General features: G+C 46.0%; 1 protein-coding gene across 1 annotated transcript in view; it reads left to right on the forward strand.

Moving 5' to 3' along the window:
* Window positions 1-12,542, forward strand: part of LOC139266683 (equilibrative nucleobase transporter 1-like) — an 84,078-nt gene that overhangs the window by 58,725 nt on the left and 12,811 nt on the right. The window contains exons 8-9 of the mRNA XM_070884273.1: window positions 1,192-1,398; window positions 3,701-3,850. Coding sequence (XP_070740374.1) covers window positions 1,192-1,398; window positions 3,701-3,850 — 357 coding nt within the window. The remainder of the gene's footprint in view (window positions 1-1,191; window positions 1,399-3,700; window positions 3,851-12,542) is intronic.

Raw genomic sequence — 12,542 nt, forward strand, 5'->3', positions numbered from 1 at the left:
CCCCACTCCAGCTCCTCCCTCACCCACTCCTCTCTCCCCCATTCCTCTCCCCTCTTCACCCTTCTCCCTTACACCTTCCCACTTTACCCTCTCCTTTCCTCTCCCTTTCCCCTTCCGCTCTTTCTTTCCCCCTTTCCCACTCCCTTTTCCCCTTCCGCATTTCTCCCTTCCCCCTTTTGATTGCACCCTTTCCTTTTCCCCTCACCCCTTCCCATTCTCCCCTTCCCTCTTTCCTTTTCCCCGATCACCCTTTCCCCTTCCCCTTCCCTTTTCCTACCCTTCCCTTTCCATTTTTCCCTTTCCCCTTGTCTCTCCATTTCCCCTTCTCTCTTCCCCTCTTTTCCATGTAGGCTCCTTTGTTTTATTTGTGGAGGCATAGGCCGAGAAATCCATCTCTGCTGGTGGTGCACAATGGCGGTATCGGACCGGCCCCCCGTTACACGCAGACCCTGGAATTCAGGTCCATTTCAGCCCGAGAGGAATTTCTAGGCCAGAGAGTTCAAAAGCAAGGAAGTTATTGCTAAACCTTGGTTAGGGCTCAGCTGGAGTATTGTGGCCAATTCTGGGCCCCACACTTTAGGAAGGATGTCAAGGCCTGAGAGAAGGTTAAGGGGAGATTTACCAGAAGGGTTCCCGGGATGAGGGACTTCAGTTATGTGGAGACTGGAAAAGCTGGGGTTGTTCTCCTTACAGCAGAGAAGGTTAAGGGGAGATTTGATGGAGATATTCAAAGTCCTGAAGGGTTTTGATTGAGTAAATAGAGAGAAACTGTTTCCACAGGCAGGAGATGGGTAACCAGAGGGCACAGGTTTATGATAATCGGCAAAAGAACCAGAGGGAAGATGAGGATAATTTATTTTTACACTGTGAGTCGTTGTGATCCGGAATGCGTTGCGTGAAAGGACGGTGGAAGCAGATTCAATAATAACGTTCAAAAGGGGAATGAGATAAATACTTGAAGGGGAACTCCATTTGCAGGGCTATGGGGACAGAGCAGAGGGGAAGTGGAACTAATTGAATGGAATCTTTCAAAGTGCCAGCACAGGTAGGATGGGCCGATTGGCCTCCTTCTGTGCTATAAGTTAGGGTGGGAAAGGGCGAGGATTTCCAGTCGGCCGCCCTGGTCGAAATTGTTCTGTGAAATGTCTGAAGACTGCGATACATTTTTCCTTGGCTAATTCTTGCTCCATTTAACTCTTTGTTTCTCCTCCCCTCCCACTACAAACTCGGAGGCAGAAGGGAATGAGGAGGAGATTCCCTCCTTCAGGAGCTGCATCTTCTCCAAGCTCTTCCTCACTCACATGCTTTGGCTCTCCATCATGCAGCTGCGACTCAACCTGTTCATCGGCACCCTGAACCCCATGCTCAGCCTGCTCGCCAGCGGTGACTCCAGACAAGGTAAGGGGCAGAGGTCACTCGCTGATTATAGGGAGGGGAGAGGGGTAGAAGGGGAGAGGGAGAGAGATGGTGAGGGGGAAAGGGGGGAGAGAAAGGAGGAGAGAGAGAGGGGGAGAGAGAGAGTGAGGGGGAGTGAGGGGGGGGGAGAGTAAAGAAGGGGAACAAGGTGAAGAGTGATACAGGGAGAGAGGGGGAGGGGTGAGGGGGATAGTCATGGGGGAGAGTGCGGGGAGACACAGGGAGAGAGGGGAGTGGAGGATAGAAAGAGAGGGGAGACAGAGGAAGAGAGAGAGAGAGAGAGAAGGGGAAGAGTGAGGGAGGGACAGAGTGGGAGAGAGAGAGAGAGATGTGGAGACAGGGAGGGTGGAGAGTGGGAGAGGAGGGAGAGAGGGGAGAGGGGGAGGGACAGAGAGAGGGAGTAAGGGAATGGGAGAGAGAGAGAGGGGAGAGAGAGGTAGGGGAGAGAGAGGAGAGATGGAGGGAGGGCAGAGAGAGAGAGAGAGAGATGGAGGAGGAGAGAAATCTGGAGGTCGAGAGGGAGATGGAAGGGAGGGAGAGAGAAGAAGGGAGAGAGGAGATGGATGAGAAAGCAAAGAGAGGGGGAGAGAGAGGAAGGGAGAGGGAAAGGAGAGGGGAGAGAGAGAAAGGGATGAGGGAGAGACAGAGGGTGAGTGGCGAGGGAGGGGAAGAGGGAGAGCAGAGGGAGAGTTAAATGGGGGAAGAGAGAATGGGGGAGTGGAGATTGGGGGAGAGGTGGGGAGAACGAGTCGGGAGAGAGAGAGGGAAAGGGGAGAGAAGTTGGTGAATGAGCCTTTGTTCACTCCCAGCCCGATCACATCTCAGTGAGGTGAGGTGTCCAGGGAGCAGATGGGGTGTGAGGAGCAGGGTCACCTGTCTGTCTCTCTCTCTCCCTCTCTCTCTCCCTCTCTAAGGCACAGAGCAGTAAAGGCCCAGGCTCCATCCCCGACCTGTGCTCAGTTAGCTAATCTCACACCCTGTGTGGTACTGAGCCCCACACACACAGAGCAGGAGAGGCCTACACAACCCCTGTGATGTCATTGCATGGGCGCCAACCTCTGTGATGTCATCGCGTGGGCTCCAACCCATGATGTCATCACGTGGGCGCCAACTGTCATCACGTGGGCAAAAACCCCTGTGATGTCATCACATGGGCGCCAACCCCTGTGATGTCATCGCATGGGCACCAACCCCTGTGATGTCATCGTGTGGGCGCCAACCTCTGTGATGTCATCGCGTGGGCGCCAACCTCTTTGATGTCATCACGTGGGCTCCAACCTCTGTGATGTCATTGGGTGTCTCCTTGTCTGTCGATTTTCCTCTCGTATCCCAATCCGCATGTCATATCCCAATCCACACCTTGTATTCCAATCCGCACCTCGTATCCCAATCCACACCTCGTATCCCTATCCGCATCGAGACTCGAATCCCAATGCACACTGAGACTTGAATCCCAATGCATACCGTGACTTGTATCCCAATCCACACCTCGTAGTCCACTCCGCATTGAGACTCGAATCCCAATCCGCACCTTGTATCCCAATCTGCACCGAGACTTGTATCCCAATCAACACTAAAACTCACATCCCAAGTTGTGTGTCTATCTGTGGGAGAGCAGGATTTGGCTTCACCATTCTAAATCCCACTCCCTCATGTGTGGGACTCATCCCAAACGACACCTCAGGAAAAAAAATCACAAAATATTGAGCAAAAAAGCAGCAAAATGTTGTTTGATTCTAACTATCTGCCTCTGTCTGTTTCTCCCTCTTTACCTCTCTCTCACTCTCTCCCTGCCTCTCTCTCACTGACTCCCTGCCTCTCTCTCTCTCTCTCTGTCTCTCTCTATGTCTTTGTCTGTCTCTGGTTTCCATCTTTGTCTCTGTCTCTCTGTGTCTCTCTGTCTGTCTCTGTCTCCCTCTGTATCTCTCTCTGTCTCTCTCTGCCTCTCTCTCTGTCCTTGTCTCTGTTACTCTCTCTGTCTCGTTCTGTCTCTGTTCTCTCTATGTTTCTCTCTCTGCCTTGGTATCTGTAACTCTGTCTCTCTCTATATCTTTTTCTGTCTCTGCCACTCTCTGCCTATCTCTCTCTCTTTCTCTGTCTCTATGTTTCACTCTCTGTCCTTGTCTCTGTCACACTATCTCTCTCTTTCTGATTCTGTTCTCTGTATTTCTCTCTCTCTCTGTCTCTTTCTCTTTCTCTCTTTTTCCATGTGCCTCTCTCTCTCTATCTCTATCTTTTCTCTATGTCTCTCTCTCTCTGTCCCTCTCTCTCTCTCTCTCTTCAGTCAGCAGGTTTACAAACGCGTTTGCCTTCACACTATTGTGTGGTATTCTCTGCGCCCCCTGGAATGGGCTAATCATGGACCGGCACAAAGGCAGAGCCCAACCTTCTGATAATGTCTCAGCTGTGAACACACAGTCGATCCCAGTCTCAGGTAATCCAGCTGTGAACACACAGTCGATCACAGTCTCAGGTAATCCAGCTGTGAACACACAGTCGATCCCAGTCTCAGGTAATCCAGCTGTGAACACACAGTCGATCCCAGTCTCAGGTAATCCAGCTGTGAACACACAGTCGATCCCAGTCTCAGGTAATCCAGCTGTGAACACACAGTCGATCCCAGTCTCAGGTAATCCAGCTGTGAACACACAGTCGATCCCAGTCTCAGGTAATCCAGCTGTGAACACACAGTCGATCCCAGCCTCAGGAAATCCAGCTGTGAACACACAGTCGATCCCAGTCTCAGGTAATCCAGCTGTGAACACACAGTCGATCCCAGTCTCAGGTAATCCAGCTGTGAACACACACCTGTCCCAGGTACACAAACCTCTGATCTCTGGGGCCAGGGATCAAATTCAGCCCCAGACAATTGGAGATGAAGGGCTCCTGTGACTCTGTTTTTGGGACAGTTGGGGTATGGGGGATTTGGGGGAGTCTCTCACTCTCTGGGACAGTTTGGGTACGGGCGATTTGGGGGAGCCTCTCTATTACTGGAACAGTTGGGGTACGGGGGATTTGGGGGTGCCTCTCTATCTCTGGGACAGTTGGGGTACGGGCGATTTGGGGGGAGCCTCTCTACCTCTGGGAAAGTTGGGGTACGGGGGATTTGGGGGAGCCACTCTCTGGGGCAGTTGGGGTATGGGGGATTTGGAGGGAGCCTCTCTCTCTCTCTGGGATGGTTGGGGTATGGGGGATTTGGGGGGAGCCTCTCTATCTCTAGGATGGTTGGGGCACGGGGGATTTGGGGGAGTCTCTATCTCTGGGAAAGTTGGGGTATGGGGGATTTGGGGGGAGCCTCTCTACCTCTAGGATGGTTGGGGTACGGGGATTTGGGGGAGTCTCTATCTCTGGGACAGTTGGGGTACGGGGGATTTGGGGATCCTCTCTATAGAAATTTTAAGGGGGAGACTTTCGCCGTATTTTTTGGGCGTTTTTTATGAGAGAAACCGCCCGGCGAAAGTTTGCCACTTACCTTTTGAATGGGACCGCCCAGATCGCGACATGACCGCTGGGATCAAAACCTGTGTGCACCGCCGAGCGAAGTGCCCGGGCCTAAGTTTGGCCTCAATGGAAGCCCATCCAGATCGCTGAGGGAACTGACCACAGAAAGCTGCTTTTTCAGCCCGGTCGGTGAGTACTCTGCAAAGAAAGGTGAGTTAAAGATTCTTTCGTTTTTTTTAATTGTAAAACGGCGATTAGCTTTAAAACTGTCTTGGGTATGTTTTTTTACTTTTTATTTTTTAATATTGTAATGTCTGTAAGCTTGTAATGTTTGTAGCTCCACACTGTGGATGTGGACGTATTGTGTACTGCAAGTGCATAGTTAATCATTAAGCAGAACGAGGCAGTTTCCGGGGTCTTCCGAGAGAGCTGCCTCCATGTTAGGAGCTGTGTGTGTTGTGCTCTGTGAATATATCACATTTGGCAACTGAGATGGGATTTTTCGGATGATTTAAAGCTTAATTTTTGTTGGTGAAGGATTCAGCCAGCCGACAGAGAGACTTTGGAAGTTTCTGTCTTTGGAAAAAAGCTACAAAATCCGAGGTAAAATACAGCACATGGTGTGAACAGCTAAAGATTAAAATGGCAGGTGTATTGGGATCTTTGTGTGAGTATAGACACGACCGGAAACATTTTAAAGCGTACGTGGATCAGCTAGAAATGTATTTCACTGCAAATAACATAATCGAAGTTCCAGACAATGCAGTCCAGAACCAGGCTGTGTTGGAACGTAAGAGTGCGATCTTCTTAGCCAAGGCAGGTCTGGCATTATACGAAACCCTTGTAAATCTGCTTGTGCTTAACGAGCCAAAAGACACAATGCTTAAAGAGATTTTAACAAAGCTGGAGCAGCACTATAACCCCAAACCGTTAGAAATTGCTGAAAGCTATCGTTTTGGGATTCGGAGTCAAAAGGCTGATGAAAGTATTGGTGATTACATCATAGCATTAAAAAAGCTATCGATGCACTGTAATTTTGGACACTTTCAAAACCGAGCATTATGGGATCGTTTTGTTTGTGGGGTGAAAAATGATGCGATCAGAAGGAAGTTATTGACAACAGATGACTTGACTTTTGAGAGCATGGCCGAACAATATTCCTGAGAATTAAATAATGATTACGGTTGTCAGTCAACCGAGGTAAATCACCTGCAGGTTCAAAGTAAAAGACGGGCATGGCCGAATGTCTCAGAAACTGGAAATTCTACCAGAGCGTCGAAGTCATGCGATAGGTGCTTGGGATAACACATTGCTCAAAATTGCCCATACATGAAGGCAGAGTGTTTCTTCTGCAGGAAGACTGGGCATCTTGCGAAGGCACGCCGACTGAAGGGTAAACCAGCTTTTAAAGCTATGAGTCCAGCGTTCAAAGCTATGAGTAGAAATCCAAAGAGACTACATAGCATGGAAGAACAGCAATAGGACGAGGAGATGTTAGAGTTACACGTCATCAGAAGCACGAGGTTAACGGACAGCGATTCGGAAAGCATCAAAATCCACATAGCTGTTGCGGGATTCAAGATACCAATGGAAATTGACACGGGTGCATCCGTGAGTGTTGTACCGGGGTCACTGTACTACGACAAATTGCATGATTTCCAACTGAAGAAATCCAAGATAGAGCTGTAAGGCTACTCGGGAGAGAAAATTCCTGTGGTAGGTCGTATCACCATACCGGTGAAATATAAAGATCAATTTCAGAACTTGCCTCTAATAGTAGTGAAAGGAGACAAGTCTGCCTTACGAGGAAGAAATTGGTTGAGCTCACTGAAGCTGGATTGGAGTAAGATTTTCTGTGTGGAAGCGAGATTTTCATCAACGGAAGAGGTTATCAAGCAGTATCTGAAGGTGTTCTGCGAAATGAGCAGTCCGATCCAAAGTTTCAAGGCGGGTGTCAGGGTACAGAAGGACGCTAGATCGGTTTACTACAAGCCACGTTCCATACCATAAGCACTCAAGGAGAAAGTTGAGCAAGAAATCAAAAAAGTAGAGACTGAGAACATTATTTGTAAGATAGATCGATGTAATTCGGCTACACCCATTGTTGTTGTACCTAAGTCCGATGGCAAGGTAAGATTGTGTGGTGATTATAAAGAAACCGTAAACCAGGTTCTAGAGGGTAATGTCCCCAATACATTGCCGAATATAAAAGATTTGTTCACAACACTGACAGGTGGTCAGATCTTCTCAAAACTGGATCTTACGAATGCCTGCTTCCAGCTTGAAATAGATGAGGAGTCCAAGTCATGTTTGACTATCAATACTCATCTAGGCCTATATCAATTTAATAGGCTACCGTTTGGAGTGTCTTCCGCCCCTGCCATATTCCAAGGTGTGATGAACCAGATTTTGCAAGGTATTGAAGGGGTAGTATGTTATTTGGATGACATACTAATTTCAGCACCAAATAGGCAAATTCATAATAACATATTGAATGAAGTCCTCAAACGGCTAGAGAAGCACAAAGTACGAGTGTCTGCTCGTAAGTGTGAGTTATTTAAAAACTCAGTGGAGTACTTAGGGTACAGAGTAGACAAAGATGGTTTACATCCAACCATGGAAAAATTGGATGCAATTAGAAATGAACCCACTCCCAGGAATGTCACTGAACTTCGTTCATTCTTGTGTCTTTGGAACGATTATGGGAAGTTCATACCAAATTTGGCTACATTATTACATCCACTGAATGAACTTTTGAAAAAACAGGCCCATTGGAAGTGGCCAAAAGAATGCAATACAGCATTCAAGAAGTGTAAAAGCAAATTGGTAGAGAGCACCATGTTAGTTCACTATGACATATCTGAGGAGATTAAGCTAGCATGTGATGCCTCTCCGTATGGATTTGGGGCAATAATCTCTCATGTATTAAGTAGTGGGGAGGAGAGACCAATTGCTTTTGCTTCACGCACTCTCAGTGCCAATGAGAGTAATTATGCGCAAATTGAAAGTGAAGCTTTGGCATTAATTTTTGGGGTCAAGAAGTTTCACAAATACTTGAATGGTCGTAAGCTTACCATCGTTAAGGACCATAATCCCCTAACAGCAATCCTCCATCCAAAGTCCCCAGTTCCAACCTTAGCTGCAGCCCGAATGCAGAGATGGGCTTTGACTTTGTCAGCATATACATATGATATTGAATACAGACGATCAGCTGATCACAGTAATGATGATGCAATGTCTAGATTGTCTTCCCCATCACAAGTTACACCCGATAGGGAAGAAGTTTTTTATTTTTCATACATTGATGAACTGCCAGTCACAGCTGAAGAGATTGGTAGAGCAACCAAACGTGACCCAGTGATGTCAAAGGTGTATGAGTATATTGCAAATGGATGGCCAAACCAGATAACAGCCAAAGATACACATCCATTCTTCATTCGTAGGAATGAATTATCAGTCGATAAAGATTGTATCATGTGGGGTGCAAGAGTGGTTATACCAAATAAATTCAGTTCCAAATTATGAGGAGACCTCCATGACCAGCACCTCGGAATGTGCTTGACCAAGATTTTTGCACGCAGTTATTTATGGTGGCCAGGTCTTGAAAAAGATATAGAGTACATCGTGAGGCAGTGTACAACATGTCAATCGGTAAGCAAGCAACCACCACCAGTACCATTACAGCCATGGAAATAGCCTCCCAGGGTGTGGCAAACGCTACATATTGATTTTGCTGAGTTAGAAGGACAATTGTTCATTGTGAATTATAGCTATTCGAAGTGGGTTGAGGTATTTCCAATGTGGAAAATAACAACAAGTAAAACCTTGGACATTTTGCGAAAATTATTTTCTGCATTTGGCCTCCCTGAAGAAATTGTTTCGGATAATGGACCACAATTTCGTTCAGAAGAATTTGCACAATTCACGAACAAAAATGGTGTGAAACATACCAAGGTTCCACCATACCATCCTGCTTTGAATGGTGCAACAGCGCGCAATGTACAAATTATAACACGTGCCCTCATAAAACAAATGTTAGATCCTAATCCAAGGAAACAACAGTTGTCATTGGATCATAAATTGGCTAATGGTTTGATTACATATCGAAACACTCCTCATACAACTACTGGTAGGACACCAGCAGAGTTGTTTCTCAAATGACAGCCACGAACCAGATTCTCGTTGTTAAAGCCAAATTTGGCACAGTCCGTAGAAGAGACACAATTAAGACAGAAAGAGAATCATGATAAAGGTAGAGTAAAAGAGAGAATTTTGAAATTAAGGCAGAAGAGGAGAGTGAAGAACCATCATCATAAATGGTTAAAGTGGTTACCAGGAAGAGTGGTGAAGATATGTGGTACTCGCACATATTTGATGAAGATGTTTGATAATGGACAGGTTAGGTTTGTTCATATTGATCATATTTACCTACAGACAGGGAAGGAGTTGAAGGTGGGAATGATTCAATTATTTATGACTCATCAGACAGTTTTGATACACCAGTAGCAAATCCTAAAGTCAATGTACTGGAAACAAATCCAGGAGAGAATCAGAATGAAAATCTGAGTCCGAGTCGGGAAAACAAAGAGCCTGAAGTTAGAGTGAGTTCAAATGAAAATCAAGGACATTCCGTGGGGGAAAATGTTCCTCCGGATGAGCCTCGAATGAGTTTAGATTCGACACCATGTTTGGAATGTTTTGTTTGAAAGTGAAGGTATCCTTTTCGAAACAGAAAACAAGTGGTGAAGTTAAATTTGTAAATATGGAAAAAAAATAAGTTTATATCCTGTGTTATGTATAAACATGAAAGTTATGTATGATGGTTGTTGTGATGGCTTCTTCATTAAGGAGGGAGAAGTGTAATGTCTGTAAGCTTGTAATGTTTGTAGCTCCACACTGTGGATGTGGATGTATTGTGTACTGCAAGTGCATAGTTAATCATTAAACAGAACTAGGCAGTTTCCAGGGACTTCCGAGAGAGCTGCCTCCATGTTAGGAGCTGTGTGTGCTGTGCTCTCTGAATATATCACAAATATAGCCTCTTTTTTAATTTTAAATGTACTTAATTCATTATTAATCTCATCATTCAATGATGTAGAAACATAGAAACATAGTAATTTGCAGCGCAGTAGGAAGCCATTTCGGCTCACCGTGTCCGTGCCGGCCGACAAAGAGCCACACGGCCCTCGGTCAGCAGCCCTGAAGGTTACATATAAACCTATGAACAATAATCAATGGCGAAAGGTAAATAGCATCCGGCCCAACCAGCCCGCCCCACAAAACTGCAATATTCCATGCATCATAACATTTTTAACTCCACCCCACCTGGAGGCATGCGATCTCCTGGGAGAGGTAAAAAAACAGAATAAAAACCCAGGCCAATTGGGGAAAGAAAATCTCGGAAAATTCCTCTCCGACCCATCCACGTGATCGAAACTAGTTCAGGAGATCATTCTGGCTGTATTCAATTCCCTGAAGTACTTACCATCGTATCTGCGCCAGCCAACAGAGGTTATCCAGTCTAATCCCACTTACCAGCTCTAGATCCATAACCTCCACCTCAAGTGCCCATCCAAGCATCTTTTTAATGTGGTGAGGGTTTCTGCCTCTACAATCTTTCCAGACAGTGAGTTCCAGACCTCCACAATCCACTCCGTGAAGAAGCTTCCCCTCAAATCCCCTCTCAACCTTTCACCAACCACCTTAAACCTATGCTCCTTGTAATTAACACTTCCACCAAGGGAAAGAGGCCCTTGCTATCCACTATATCTAGGCCCCTCAAAGTGTCATACACCTCAATGAGGTCTTCTCTCAGCCTCCTCTGTTCCAATGAGAAAAAACCCAACCTATCCAATCTGTCCTCATAGCTAAGTTTCTCCATTTCACGCAGCATCCTTGTAAATCTCTTCTGCACCATCTCCTGTTACAATCAGGTCCTTTCTATAATACGGCGACCAGAACTGCACACAGTACTCCAGCTGTGGCCTAACCAGGGTATTATACAATTTAAGCATAACCTCCCTGCTCTTGTATTCTATGCCTCGGCAGCGAAAGACAAGCATTCTGTGTGCCTTTTTAGCAGTATCGGCATTGCCCCTTTCCTTTGTGAAAACATACACAAAGTATTTATTAAGAACCATACCAACATCTTTCACCTCCACACACAGATTACCTTTGGCCTGCTACTTTCAGGGATCTGTGGACAAGCACTCTAAGTCCCTATGTTAATTTACATTTCTAAATGGCCTTCCGATTAATGTGTATGCCCTTTCATTATTAGCCCTCCCCAAGTGCATTATCTCACACTTTTCTAAATTAAATTCCATTTTCCACTGTTCTGCTCATCCGACCAATAGATTGATATCCTCCTGCAGGCCATGACTTTCCTCTTTAGTATCAACCACACAGCCAATTTTAGTGTCATCTGCAAACTTCTTAATCGTATATTCAAATCTAGATCATTAATGTGTACCACAAAAAGCAAGGGACCCAGTACTGAGCCCTGCGGAACTCCACTGGAAACATCCTTCCAATCACAAAAAGATCCATCAACCATTTGCTTCCGACCTTTAAGCCAATTTTGGATCCAACTTGCCACTTTGCCCTGGATCCCATGTGATTTTACCTTTGTGACCAGTCTGCCGTGTGGAACCTTATCAAAAGCTTTACTAAATCCTTATACACTATGTCGTATGCACTACCCTCATCGACCCTCCTGGTTACCTCCTCAAAAAATTCAAACAGATTAGTTAAACACGATCTTCCCTTAACAAATCCATGTTGACTGTCCCTGAGTAATCCTTGCCTTTCTAAATGTAGATTTAATCTGTCCTTCAGGATTCTTTCCAATAATTTTCCCACCACTGAGGTTAGGCTAACAGGCCTGTAATTATCCGGCCTATCCCTTTCTCCCTTCTTAAACAAGGGTACCATATTAGCAGTCCTCCGGCACCATGCCTGAATCCAAAGAGGACTGGAAAATGATGGTCAAGGACTCTGCTATTTCCTCTTTTGCTTCGCTCAACAGCCTGGGATGCATTTCATCCGGGCCTGGGGAATTATCCACTTTCAAAGCTGCTAAACCCCTCCATACCTTCTCTCTCACGATGTTTAATTCAGCCAGAATTTCACACTCCTCCTCGATAGCAGTATCGGCATTGCCCCTTTCCTTTGTGAAAACAGACACAAAGTATTTATTAAGAACCATACCAACATCTTTCACCTCCACACACAGATTACCTTCATGGGGCTCAAATTTCCCCAGGAGATGCCCCGCTTTTTTTGGTGCAAGTAGCTTTTTTTGGAGTAACTTAAAAATCGCAAATTTCCCCATTTAACCTGCTCCAGTGTAAGTCAGTTAGTTAGGTTTTTTATTAGTTTAGTTTTTTTTCTCCAAAAGGAGGCATTACCAGCCACTTCCACCTCTTTTGGCCATAGAAGCAAATTTGGCCAGCTAAGAGTTACTCCAAACTAACTTAGGCCAGTGTATGTGGCCACTTTTGTAGGCACAGAAAACCTTACGTACATATAAGAAATCAGCACAGGTAGCTCGAGATGGGGGTGAGGGGGTGCGGGGGGTGGGGGCAGGTGAGTTAGAGGATTCTAAAGCACTAAATACCTTCACAGCATCAGCACAACATCACGATATCTTCAGCACAACCTCTTCACAACATCATCAAAAATAA

This window comes from Pristiophorus japonicus, chromosome 7 (genome assembly GCF_044704955.1).
Source record: "Pristiophorus japonicus isolate sPriJap1 chromosome 7, sPriJap1.hap1, whole genome shotgun sequence".
Taxonomy (NCBI): Eukaryota; Metazoa; Chordata; class Chondrichthyes; family Pristiophoridae; genus Pristiophorus; species Pristiophorus japonicus.